The 13,365-nt window shown below is 35.5% G+C and overlaps 1 protein-coding gene across 1 annotated transcript in view; it reads left to right on the top strand.

Annotated features, from left to right (window-relative positions):
* The first annotated feature begins 8,853 nt into the window (after window positions 1-8,853).
* The window catches only part of LOC147091092 (uncharacterized), a 44,333-nt gene continuing 39,821 nt past the window's right edge, over window positions 8,854-13,365 (top strand). Inside the window, exons 1-2 of the mRNA XM_085977552.1 lie at window positions 8,854-10,336; window positions 12,747-12,809. Coding sequence (XP_085833678.1) covers window positions 10,297-10,336; window positions 12,747-12,809 — 103 coding nt within the window. The 5' untranslated portion in view covers window positions 8,854-10,296. The remainder of the gene's footprint in view (window positions 10,337-12,746; window positions 12,810-13,365) is intronic.

Raw genomic sequence — 13,365 nt, 5'->3', positions numbered from 1 at the left:
AGTTAGAATAGTGATTACAAGTTAGAATAGTGATTACAAGTTAGAATAGTGATTACAAGTTAGAATAGTGATTACAAGTTAGAATAGTGATTACAAGTTAGAATAGTGATTACAGGTTAGAATAGTGATTACAGTTAGAATAGTGATTACAAGTTAGAATAGTGATTACAGTTAGAATAGTGATTACAAGTTAGAATAGTGATTACAAGTTAGAATAGTGATTACAAGTTAGAATAGTGATTACAAGTTAGAATAGTGATTACAAGTTAGAATAGTGATTACAAGTTAGAATAGTGATTACAAGTTAGAATAGTGATTACAGGTTAGAATCGTGATTACAAGTTAGAATAGTGATTACAAGTTAGAATAGTGATTACAGGTTAGAATCGTGATTACAAGTTAGAATAGTGATTACAAGTTAGAATAGTGATTACAAGTTAGAATAGTGATTACAAGTTAGAATAGTGATTACAGGTTAGAATAGTGATTACAAGTTAGAATAGTGATTACAGTTAGAATAGTGATTACAGTTAGAATAGTGATTACAAGTTAGAATAGTGATTACAAGTTAGAATAGTGATTACAGGTTAGAATAGTGATTACAGGTTAGAATAGTGATTACAGTTAGAATAGTGATTACAAGTTAGAATAGTGATTACAAGTAGAATAGCGATTACAGGTTAGAATCGTGATTACAGGTTAGAATAGTGATTACAGGTTAGAATAGTGATTACAGTTAGAATAGTGATTACAAGTTAGAATAGCGATTACAGGTTAGAATAGTGATTACAAGTTAGAATAGTGATTACAGGTTAGAATAGTGATTACAAGTTAGAATAGTGATTACAGGTTAGAATAGTGATTACAAGTTAGAATAGTGATTACAGGTTAGAATAGTGATTACAGGTTAGAATAGTGATTACAAGTTAGAATAGTGATTACAGGTTAGAATAGTGATTACAGGTTAGAATAGTGATTACAGGTTAGAATAGTGATTACAAGTTAGAATCGTGATTACAGGTTAGAATAGTGATTACAAGTTAGAATAGTGATTACAGGTTAGAATAGTGATTACAAGTTAGAATAGCGATTCAAGTTAGAATAGCGATTACAAGTTAGAATAGTGATTACAGGTTAGAATAGTGATTACAGGTTAGAATAGTGATTACAGGTTAGAATAGTGATTACAGGTTAGAATAGTGATTACAGGTTAGAATAGTGATTACAAGTTAGAATAGTGATTACAGGTTAGAATAGTAATTACAGGTTAGAATAGTGATTACAAGTTAGAATAGTGATTACAAGTTAGAATAGTGATTACAGGTTAGAATAGTGATTACAAGTTAGAATAGTGATTACAAGTTAGAATAGTGATTACAAGTTAGAATAGTGATTACAAGTTAGAATAGCGATTACAAGTTAGAATAGTGATTACAGGTTAGAATAGTGATTACAAGTTAGAATAGTGATTACAGGTTAGAATAGTGATTACAAGTTAGAATAGTGATTACAGGTTAGAATAGTGATTACAGGTTAGAATAGTGATTTCAAGTTAGAATAGTGATTACAAGTTAGAATAGTGATTTCAAGTTAGAATAGTAATTACAGGTTAGAATAGTGATTACAAGTTAGAATAGTGATTCAAGTTAGAATAGTGATTTCAAGTTAGAATAGTGATTACAGGTTAGAATAGTGATTACAGGTTAGAATAGTGATTTCAAGTTAGAATAGTGATTACAGGTTAGAATAGTGATTACAGGTTAGAATAGTGATTACAAGTTAGAATAGTGATTACAGGTTAGAATAGTGATTACAAGTTAGAATAGTGATTACAGGTTAGAATAGTGATTACAGGTTAGAATAGTGATTACAAGTTAGAATAGTGATTTCAAGTTAGAATAGTGATTACAGGTTAGAATAGTGATTACAAGTTAGAATAGTGATTTCAAGTTAGAATAGTGATTACAGGTTAGAATAGTGATTACAAGTTAGAATAGTGATTACAGGTTAGAATAGTGATTACAAGTTAGAATAGTGATTTCAAGTTAGAATAGTGATTTCAAGTTAGAATAGTGATTTCAAGTTAGAATAGTGATTACAGGTTAGAATAGTGATTACAAGTTAGAATAGCGATTACAGGTTAGAATAGTGATTACAAGTTAGAATAGTGATTACAGGTTAGAATAGTGATTACAAGTTAGAATAGTGATTTCAAGTTAGAATAGTGATTACAAGTTAGAATAGTGATTACAAGTTAGAATAGCGATTACAGGTTAGAATAGTGATTACAAGTTAGAATAGTGATTACAGGTTAGAATAGCGATTACAGGTTAGAATAGTGATTACAAGTTAGAATAGCGATTACAGGTTAGAATAGTGATTACAAGTTAGAATAGTGATTACAGGTTAGAATAGTGATTACAAGTTAGAATAGTGATTACAAGTTAGAATAGTGATTTCAAGTTAGAATAGTGATTTCAAGTTAGAATAGTGATTACAGGTTAGAATAGTGATTACAAGTTAGAATAGTGATTACAAGTTAGAATAGTGATTACAGGTTAGAATAGTGATTACAGGTTAGAATAGTGATTACAAGTTAGAATAGTGATTACAGGTTAGAATAGTGATTACAGGTTAGAATAGTGATTACAGGTTAGAATAGTGATTACAGGTTAGAATAGTGATTTCAAGTTAGAATAGTGATTACAAGTTAGAATAGTGATTTCAAGTTAGAATAGTAATTACAGGTTAGAATAGTGATTACAAGTTAGAATAGTGATTTCAAGTTAGAATAGTGATTACAGGTTAGAATAGTGATTTCAAGTTAGAATAGTGATTACAAGTTAGAATAGTGATTTCAAGTTAGAATAGTGATTACAAGTTAGAATAGTGATTTCAAGTTAGAATAGTAATTACAGGTTAGAATAGTGAGTACAAGTTAGAATAGTGATTACAAGTTAGAATAGTGATTACAAGTTAGAATAGTGATTACAAGTTAGAATAGTGATTACAGGTTAGAATAGTGATTTCAAGTTAGAATAGTGATTACAAGTTAGAATAGTGATTTCAAGTTAGAATAGTGATTACAAGTTAGAATAGTGATTTCAAGTTAGAATAGTAATTACAGGTTAGAATAGTGATTACAAGTTAGAATAGTGATTACAGGTTAGAATAGTGATTACAGGTTAGAATAGTGATTACAGGTTAGAATAGTGATTACAAGTTAGAATAGTGATTACAAGTTAGAATAGTGATTTCAAGTTAGAATAGTGATTACAAGTTAGAATAGTGATACAAGTTAGAATAGCGATTACAGGTTAGAATAGTGATTACAAGTTAGAATAGTGATTACAGGTTAGAATAGCGATTACAGGTTAGAATAGTGATTACAAGTTAGAATAGTGATTTCAAGTTAGAATAGTGATTTCAAGTTAGAATAGTGATTACAGGTTAGAATAGTGATTACAGGTTAGAATAGTGATTACAAGTTAGAATAGTGATTACAAGTTAGAATAGTGATTACAGGTTAGAATAGTGATTACAGGTTAGAATAGTGATTACAAGTTAGAATAGTGATTACAAGTTAGAATAGTGATTACAGGTTAGAATAGTGATTACAAGTTAGAATAGTGATTACAAGTTAGAATAGTAATTACAGGTTAGAATAGTGATTACAGGTTAGAATAGTGATTACAGGTTAGAATAGTGATTACAGGTTAGAATAGTGATTACAGGTTAGAATAGTGATTACAAGTTAGAATAGTGATTACAAGTTAGAATAGTGATTTCAAGTTAGAATAGTGATTACAAGTTAGAATAGTGATTACAAGTTAGAATAGTGATTACAAGTTAGAATAGTGATTTCAAGTTAGAATAGTGATTACAAGTTAGAATAGTGATTACAAGTTAGAATAGTGATTTCAAGTTAGAATAGCGATTACAGGTTAGAATAGTGATTACAGGTTAGAATAGTGATTTCAAGTTAGAATAGTGATTACAAGTTAGAATAGTGATTACAAGTTAGAATAGTGATTACAGGTTAGAATAGTGATTACAAGTTAGAATAGTGATTACAAGTTAGAATAGTGATTTCAAGTTAGAATAGTGATTACAAGTTAGAATAGTGATTACAAGTTAGAATAGTGATTACAAGTTAGAATAGTGATTACAGGTTAGAATAGTGATTACAAGTTAGAATAGTGATTACAGGTTAGAATAGTGATTTCAAGTTAGAATAGTGATTTCAAGTTAGAATAGTGATTACAAGTTAGAATAGTGATTACAAGTTAGAATAGTGATTACAAGTTAGAATAGTGATTTCAAGTTAGAATAGTGATTTCAAGTTAGAATAGTGATTACAAGTTAGAATAGTGATTACAAGTTAGAATAGTGATTTCAAGTTAGAATAGTGATTACAAGTTAGAATAGTGATTACAAGTTAGAATAGTGATTTCAAGTTAGAATAGTGATTTCAAGTTAGAATAGTGATTACAAGTTAGAATAGTGATTACAAGTTAGAATAGTGATTACAAGTTAGAATAGTGATTTCAAGTTAGAATAGTGATTACAAGTTGGAATAGTGATTACAGGTTAGAATAGTGATTACAAGTTAGAATAGTGATTACAAGTTGGAATAGTGATTACAGGTTAGAATAGTGATTACAAGTTAGAATAGTGATTACAAGTTAGAATAGTGATTACAGGTTAGAATAGTGATTACAAGTTAGAATAGTGATTACAAGTTAGAATAGTGATTACAGGTTAGAATAGTGATTACAGGTTAGAATAGTGATTACAAGTTAGAATAGTGATTTCAAGTTAGAATAGTGATTACAGGTTAGAATAGTGATTTCAAGTTAGAATAGTGATTACAAGTTAGAATAGTGATTACAAGTTAGAATAGTGATTACAAGTTAGAATAGTGATTACAAGTTAGAATAGTGATTACAAGTTAGAATAGTGATTACAAGTTAGAATAGTGATTTCAAGTTGAATAGCGATTACAGGTTAGAATAGTGATTACAAGTTAGAATAGTGATTACAAGTTAGAATAGTGATTTCAAGTTAGAATAGTGATTACAAGTTAGAATAGTGATTACAAGTTAGAATAGTGATTACAAGTTAGAATAGTGATTACAGGTTAGAATAGTGATTACAAGTTAGAATAGTGATTACAGGTTAGAATAGTGATTTCAAGTTAGAATAGTGATTACAAGTTAGAATAGTGATTACAGGTTAGAATAGTGATTACAGGTTAGAATAGCGATTACAGGTTAGAATAGTGATTACAGGTTAGAATAGTGATTACAGGTTAGAATAGTGATTTCAAGTTAGAATAGTGATTACAAGTTAGAATAGCGATTACAAGTTAGAATAGTGATTACAGGTTAGAATAGTGATTACAAGTTAGAATAGTGATTTCAAGTTGGAATAGCGATTACAGGTTAGAATAGTGATTACAAGTTAGAATAGTGATTACAAGTTAGAATAGTGATTACAGGTTAGAATAGTGATTACAAGTTAGAATAGTGATTACAAGTTAGAATAGTGATTACAGGTTAGAATAGTGATTACAAGTTAGAATAGTGATTACAAGTTAGAATAGTGATTACAAGTTAGAATAGTGATTACAGGTTAGAATAGTGATTACAAGTTAGAATAGTGATTACAGGTTAGAATAGTGATTTCAAGTTAGAATAGTGATTACAAGTTAGAATAGTGATTACAGGTTAGAATAGTGATTACAGGTTAGAATAGCGATTACAGGTTAGAATAGTGATTACAGGTTAGAATAGTGATTACAGGTTAGAATAGTGATTTCAAGTTAGAATAGTGATTACAAGTTAGAATAGCGATTACAAGTTAGAATAGTGATTACAGGTTAGAATAGTGATTACAGGTTAGAATAGTGATTACAGGTTAGAATAGTGATTACAGGTTAGAATAGTGATTTCAAGTTAGAATAGTGATTACAAGTTAGAATAGCGATTACAAGTTAGAATAGTGATTACAGGTTAGAATAGTGATTACAGGTTAGAATAGTGATTTCAAGTTAGAATAGTGATTACAAGTTAGAATAGCGATTACAGGTTAGAATAGTGATTACAGGTTAGAATAGTGATTACAAGTTAGAATAGTGATTACAAGTTAGAATAGTGATTTCAAGTTAGAATAGTGATTACAAGTTAGAATAGTGATTACAAGTTAGAATAGTGATTACAAGTTAGAATAGTGATTACAGGTTAGAATAGTGATTACAAGTTAGAATAGTGATTACAGGTTAGAATAGTGATTTCAAGTTAGAATAGTGATTACAAGTTAGAATAGTGATTACAGGTTAGAATAGTGATTACAGGTTAGAATAGCGATTACAGGTTAGAATAGTGATTACAGGTTAGAATAGTGATTTCAAGTTAGAATAGTGATTTCAAGTTAGAATAGTGATTACAAGTTAGAATAGTGATTACAAGTTAGAATAGTGATTACAAGTTAGAATAGTGATTTCAAGTTAGAATAGTGATTTCAAGTTAGAATAGTGATTACAAGTTAGAATAGTGATTACAAGTTAGAATAGTGATTTCAAGTTAGAATAGTGATTACAAGTTAGAATAGTGATTACAAGTTAGAATAGTGATTTCAAGTTAGAATAGTGATTTCAAGTTAGAATAGTGATTACAAGTTAGAATAGTGATTACAAGTTAGAATAGTGATTACAAGTTAGAATAGTGATTTCAAGTTAGAATAGTGATTACAAGTTGGAATAGTGATTACAGGTTAGAATAGTGATTACAAGTTAGAATAGTGATTACAAGTTGGAATAGTGATTACAGGTTAGAATAGTGATTACAAGTTAGAATAGTGATTACAAGTTAGAATAGTGATTACAGGTTAGAATAGTGATTACAAGTTAGAATAGTGATTACAAGTTAGAATAGTGATTACAGGTTAGAATAGTGATTACAGGTTAGAATAGTGATTACAAGTTAGAATAGTGATTTCAAGTTAGAATAGTGATTACAGGTTAGAATAGTGATTTCAAGTTAGAATAGTGATTACAAGTTAGAATAGTGATTACAAGTTAGAATAGTGATTACAAGTTAGAATAGTGATTACAAGTTAGAATAGTGATTACAAGTTAGAATAGTGATTACAAGTTAGAATAGTGATTTCAAGTTGGAATAGCGATTACAGGTTAGAATAGTGATTACAAGTTAGAATAGTGATTACAAGTTAGAATAGTGATTTCAAGTTAGAATAGTGATTACAAGTTAGAATAGTGATTACAAGTTAGAATAGTGATTACAAGTTAGAATAGTGATTACAGGTTAGAATAGTGATTACAAGTTAGAATAGTGATTACAGGTTAGAATAGTGATTTCAAGTTAGAATAGTGATTACAAGTTAGAATAGTGATTACAGGTTAGAATAGTGATTACAGGTTAGAATAGCGATTACAGGTTAGAATAGTGATTACAGGTTAGAATAGTGATTACAGGTTAGAATAGTGATTTCAAGTTAGAATAGTGATTACAAGTTAGAATAGCGATTACAAGTTAGAATAGTGATTACAGGTTAGAATAGTGATTACAGGTTAGAATAGTGATTTCAAGTTAGAATAGTGATTACAAGTTAGAATAGCGATTACAGGTTAGAATAGTGATTACAGGTTAGAATAGTGATTTCAAGTTAGAATAGTGATTTCAAGTTAGAATAGCGATTACAGGTTAGAATAGTGATTACAGGTTAGAATAGTGATTACAGGTTAGAATAGTGATTACAGGTTAGAATAGTGATTTCAAGTTAGAATAGTGATTACAAGTTAGAATAGTGATTACAGGTTAGAATAGTGATTACAGGTTAGAATAGTGATTTCAAGTTAGAATAGCGATTACAAGTTAGAATAGTGATTACAGGTTAGAATAGTGATTACAGGTTAGAATAGTGATTTCAAGTTAGAATAGTGATTACAAGTTAGAATAGCGATTACAGGTTAGAATAGTGATTACAGGTTAGAATAGTGATTTCAAGTTAGAATAGTGATTTCAAGTTAGAATAGCGATTACAGGTTAGAATAGTGATTACAGGTTAGAATAGTGATTACAGGTTAGAATAGTGATTACAGGTTAGAATAGTGATTTCAAGTTAGAATAGTGATTACAAGTTAGAATAGTGATTACAGGTTAGAATAGTGATTTCAAGTTAGAATAGTGATTACAAGTTAGAATAGTGATTTCAAGTTAGAATAGTGATTACAAGTTAGAATAGTGATTACAGGTTAGAATAGTGATTACAGGTTAGAATAGTGATTACAGGTTAGAATAGTGATTTCAAGTTAGAATAGTGATTTCAAGTTAGAATAGTGATTACAAGTTAGAATAGTGATTTCAAGTTAGAATAGTGATTACAGGTTAGAATAGTGATTACAGGTTAGAATAGTGATTACAGGTTAGAATAGTGATTACAAGTTAGAATAGTGATTACAGGTTAGAATAGTGATTACAGGTTAGAATAGTGATTACAGGTTAGAATAGTGATTACAGGTTAGAATAGTGATTACAGGTTAGAATAGTGATTACAATGTCAAATCAGGTACAGAAAGCAAAAAAAGCGAGGGAAAGAAAGATTGCATTGAGAGAAAAAGAGAAAATTAATTTTTTTAAAAATCTCCAATAATTAAAATCTGTAGCAATTGCATGCTACTACTCTGCTCCCGGGTGATAAGAAAAAAAGCTGCCATCAATTAACAGCGATGGTGTGGAGATGCCGGTGTTGGACTGGGGTAGACAAATGTAAGAAGTCACACAACACCAGGTTATAGTCAATCTATCAATTAACAGAGAGAGAGAGCACAGGGCTGGGCTGTGGAGAGCAGTCAGTGGCAGGGCCACACTCGCGGTTTTGAAGTGGGTGCGGTTTGGGCCGCGAGAGGATCCGTCCGCCAGGTGAGGGCGGGACAGACAGGTGAGGCCCAACCCAGAGACACAGACAGACAGGTGAGGCCCGGCCCGGCCCGGCTCAGAGACACAGACACAGACAGACAGGTGAGGCACCGAGACTGAGAGAGGTCCGGAGACTCGGGGAGCGGGGCCCAGAGACTGAGGCCCCGAGACTGAGCGAGGCCCGGCCCAGAGACACCGACAGAGGCCCGGAGAGCGGGGCTCAGAGACAGCGAGAGGCCGACAGCCAGGAGCCGGATCAGGCCCAGCGACTGCTCACTGAGATCAGCAAACCGCAGGAATCAGCGAACTCCAGGAACTGATCATTAAACTACAGGGACTGATCAAACAACTACATGAACTGATCAAACTCCAGGAACTGATCATTAAACTACAGGGACTGATCATTAAACTACAGGAAGTGATCATTAAGCTACAGGAACTGATCAAACTCCAGGAACTGATCATTAAACTCCAGGGACTGATCATTAAGCTACAGGAACTGATCAAACTCCAGGAACTGATCATTAAGCTACAGGAACTGATCAAACTCCAGGAACTGATCAAACTCCAGGAACTGATCATTAAACTACAGGAACTGATCAAATGACAGCAACTAATCCCAAACCCTGAGTAATTAAACTATAGGAACTGGTCAAACTACAGGAACTGATCATTAAACTACAGGAACTGATCAAACTACAGGAACTAATCAAACTACAGTAACCGATCAAACACTAGTAACTGATCTTTAGCTGACAGTAACTGCTGAACAACGAATCAATATTCTACAGGAGCTAATCATTAAAATACAGGAACGAACATAACTTTCTTTAACTAACATAACTAGTGCAGTTAACCAATAATAAACTGCAGTAACTAATCAAATCATAGTAACTAATCAAGCTGCAGTAATTAATTGAAATATTGTAACTAATCGAGAAACTACATCCTAACCTCAGTAACTCAAACGGAACAGTGTTCGAGCCGGTGATGGAACAAGTGCTAACGAGCCGGTGATGGAACAAGTGCTAACGAGGCTAAACTTCATTTAGACAGACACTAATTTACCTGGTGAGGCAGCACTGTGAAACACGGTAAACCAAACTACTGGCTGAGCCACAAAGCGGACTGGTGACCACAGTAAACGTGCGTCGGTAAGCCGGGGTGTCCCGTACGGAGAGACCCGTCTGCGGAATCTGCGTTCCTGAGAAGCCAGGATGGACTAACCGAGCATGTTTGGGCCGAAGAGCTGAACCTGACACTCTGAGACACCATGAGCGCGCAATGAGCACCGAGGGTCCTGCCGACTTGGTGGAGGTCACCGGGACCTGATGTCGAGCAGATAGCCAGGAAAGAGATGGAGGATGGGGAGAGGGGACGGAATCGAGTCCAAGATGGTAAGAAATTGAATGTAAATTTCCAACACTGGCTGCAGAGAATCGAACGGTCGGTGGCTAAACTTTACGATAAATTTTGCACTCCTCAGATTTATTGCAGTTTTTTTAAAAACCCGGGCCTCGCCCTTTATCAATAATAACAGCAACTTGATTTATACAGCACCTTTAACATAGTAAAACGTCCCAGGGCGCTGCATAGGAGTGTAATAAAACAAAATCTGACACCGAGCCACATGAGATATTAGGACAGGTGACCAAAAGCTCGGTCAAAGAGGCAGGTTTTAAGCAGCGTCTTAAAGGAGGGGAGAGAGGCGGAGAGGTTTAGGGAGGGAATTCCAGAGCTCGGGGCCCAGGCAGCTGAAGGCACGGCCGCCAATGGTGGAGCGATAAGAAATAAGAAATAGGAGCAGGAGTCGGCCATTCGGCCCCTCGAGCCTGCTCCGCCATTCAATAAGATCATGGCTGATCCGATCTTGCCCTCAAGTCCACTTTCCCGCCCGCTCCCCATAACCCTCGACTCCCTTATCGTTCAAAAATCTGTCTATCTCCACCTAGAATATATTCAATGACCCAGCCTCCACAGCTCTCTGGGGAAGAGGATTCCAAAGATTCACGATCCTCTGAGAGAAGAAATTCCTCCTCATCTCCGTCTTAAATGGGCGACCCCTTATCCTGAAACTATGCCCCCTAGTTCTAGATTCCCCCACGAGGGGAAACATCCTCTCTGCATCCACCCTGTCGAGCCCCCTCAGAATCTTATACGTTTCAATAAGATCCCCTCTCATTCCTCTAAACTCCAATGAGTATAGGCCCAACCTGCTCAACCTTTCCTCATAAGACAACCCCTTCATCTCAGGAATTAACCTCGTGAACCTTCTCTGAACTGCCTCCAATGCAAGTATATCCCTCCTTAAATAAGGAGACTAAAACTGTACGCAGTATTCCAGGTGTGGTCTCACCAACACCCTGTACAGTTGTAACAGGACGTCCCTACTTTTATACTCCTTTTCTTTTGCAATAAAGGCCAACACTCCATTTGCCTTCCTAATTACTTGCTGTACCTGCATGCTAACTTTTTGTGTTTCATGCACGAGGACCCCCAGATCCCTCTGGACCGCAGCATTTTGTAGTCTCTCGCCATTTAAATAATAATTTGCTTTTTTATTCTTCCTACCAAAGTGGATAACCTCGCATTTTCCCACATTATGCTCCATCTGCCGGATTCCTGCCCACTCGCTTGGCCTGTCTGTATCCCTTTGCAGACACTTTGTGTCCTCACAATTTGCTTTCCCACCTATCTTTGTATCATCAGCAAATTTGGCTACATTACACTCGGTCCCTTCATCCAAGTCATTAATGTAGATTGTAAATAGTTGAGGCCCCAGCACTGATCCCTGCGGCACCCCGCTAGTTACAGTTTGCCAACCTGAAAATGACCCATTTATCCCGACTCTCTGCTTTCTGTTAGTTAGCCAATCCTCTATCCATGCTAATATATTACCCCCAACCCCATGAGCTCTTATCTTGTGCAGTGGCACCTGGGCTGACACCCCAGTGCAGTGCTGAGGGAGCGCTGCACTGTCGGAGGTGCCGTCTTTCGGATGAGACGTTAAACCGAGGCCCCGTCTGCCCTCTCGGGTGGACGTAAAAGATCCCATGGCACTATTTCGAAGAAGAGCGGGGGGGGGAGTTCTCCCCGGTGTCCTGGGGCCAATATTTATCCCTCAACCAATGTCACTAAAACAGATTATCCAGTCATTATCACATTGCTGTTTGTGGGAGCTTGCTGTGCGCAAATTGGCTGCCGTGTTTCCTACATTACAACAGTGACTCCACTTCAAAAAGTACTTCATTGGCTGTAAAACGCTTTGAGATGTCCGGTGGTCGTGAAAGGTGCTATATAAATGCAAGTCGTCGTCTTCTTAGCGAATGCCTTCATGAAATCCAAATACACTACATCTACTGGTTCCCCTTTATCCACCCTGCTCGTTACATCCTCAAAAAACTCTAGTAAATTTGTCAAACATCATTCCTCCGATGGAAATCGGGGATGCGCAAGAGGCCAGGATTGGAGGAGTGCAGATATCTCGGGAGGGTTGTGGGGCTGGAGGAGGTTACAGAGATAGGGAGGGGCGAGGGCCATGGAGGGATTTGAACACAAGGATGAACATTTCAAAATCTGCCCTGACTCTTGCCGAATATAAGGTTAGACGTTCTCCAACACCACCCCACTGTCGGCGTCTTCCTGTTTGAGTCTGGACACTGAGTGTCAGCAGGATATTCGACCAAGGGGTGATCCTGGCCTTAGCTGATCTACACAGGTGCCCTGCACCTGGAGACACCTTGACCCTCACCGGGGCAGGCCGAGTGTGAGTTAATTCCTGATTCCTTCCCATGGTCTCTCTTGCAGTATGCCAAAAGTTCCGGATCCTCGAGGATCAGACAATCGCCCATGTGCTGCAGGAACAGGAGAGTGAGTAATGGCGGGGTGTGTGTATACAGGCCTGTGTGTACAGGCCTATGTGTGTGCGTGTGTATACAGGCCTGTGTGTGTGTGTAGGTCTGTGTGTGTGTACAGGCCTATATGTGTGTGTGTATATACAGGCCTATATGTGTGTGTGTGTGTGTGTGTGTGTATACAGGCCTATATGTGTGTGTGTAGGTCTGTGTGTGTGTATATACAGGCCTATATGTGTGTGTGTGTGTGTGTGTGTGTGTGTGTGTGTAGGTCTGTGTGTGTGTATATACAGGCCTGTCTGTGTGTGTGTGTATATACAGGCCTATATGTGTGTGTGTGTGTATATACAGGCCTATATGTGTGTGTGTGTATATACAGGCCTATATGTGTGTGTGTGTGTATATACAGGCCTATATGTGTGTGTGTGTGTATGTCTGTGTGTGTGTATATACAGGCCTATATGTGTGTGTGTGTGTGTAGGTCTGTGTGTGTGTATATACAGGCCTGTCTGTGTGTGTGTGTGTATATACAGGCCTATATATGTGTGTGTGTGTGTATATACAGGCCTATA

Source organism: Somniosus microcephalus, unplaced genomic scaffold (genome assembly GCF_052327205.1).
Source record: "Somniosus microcephalus isolate GS21.2 unplaced genomic scaffold, FLI_Smic_1.0 unresolved_chr4, whole genome shotgun sequence".
NCBI classification, from domain to species: domain Eukaryota; kingdom Metazoa; phylum Chordata; class Chondrichthyes; order Squaliformes; family Somniosidae; genus Somniosus; species Somniosus microcephalus.
Note: the sequence above shows the minus strand (reverse complement) of the source record. Positions and strands in the feature narration are given on the sequence as shown.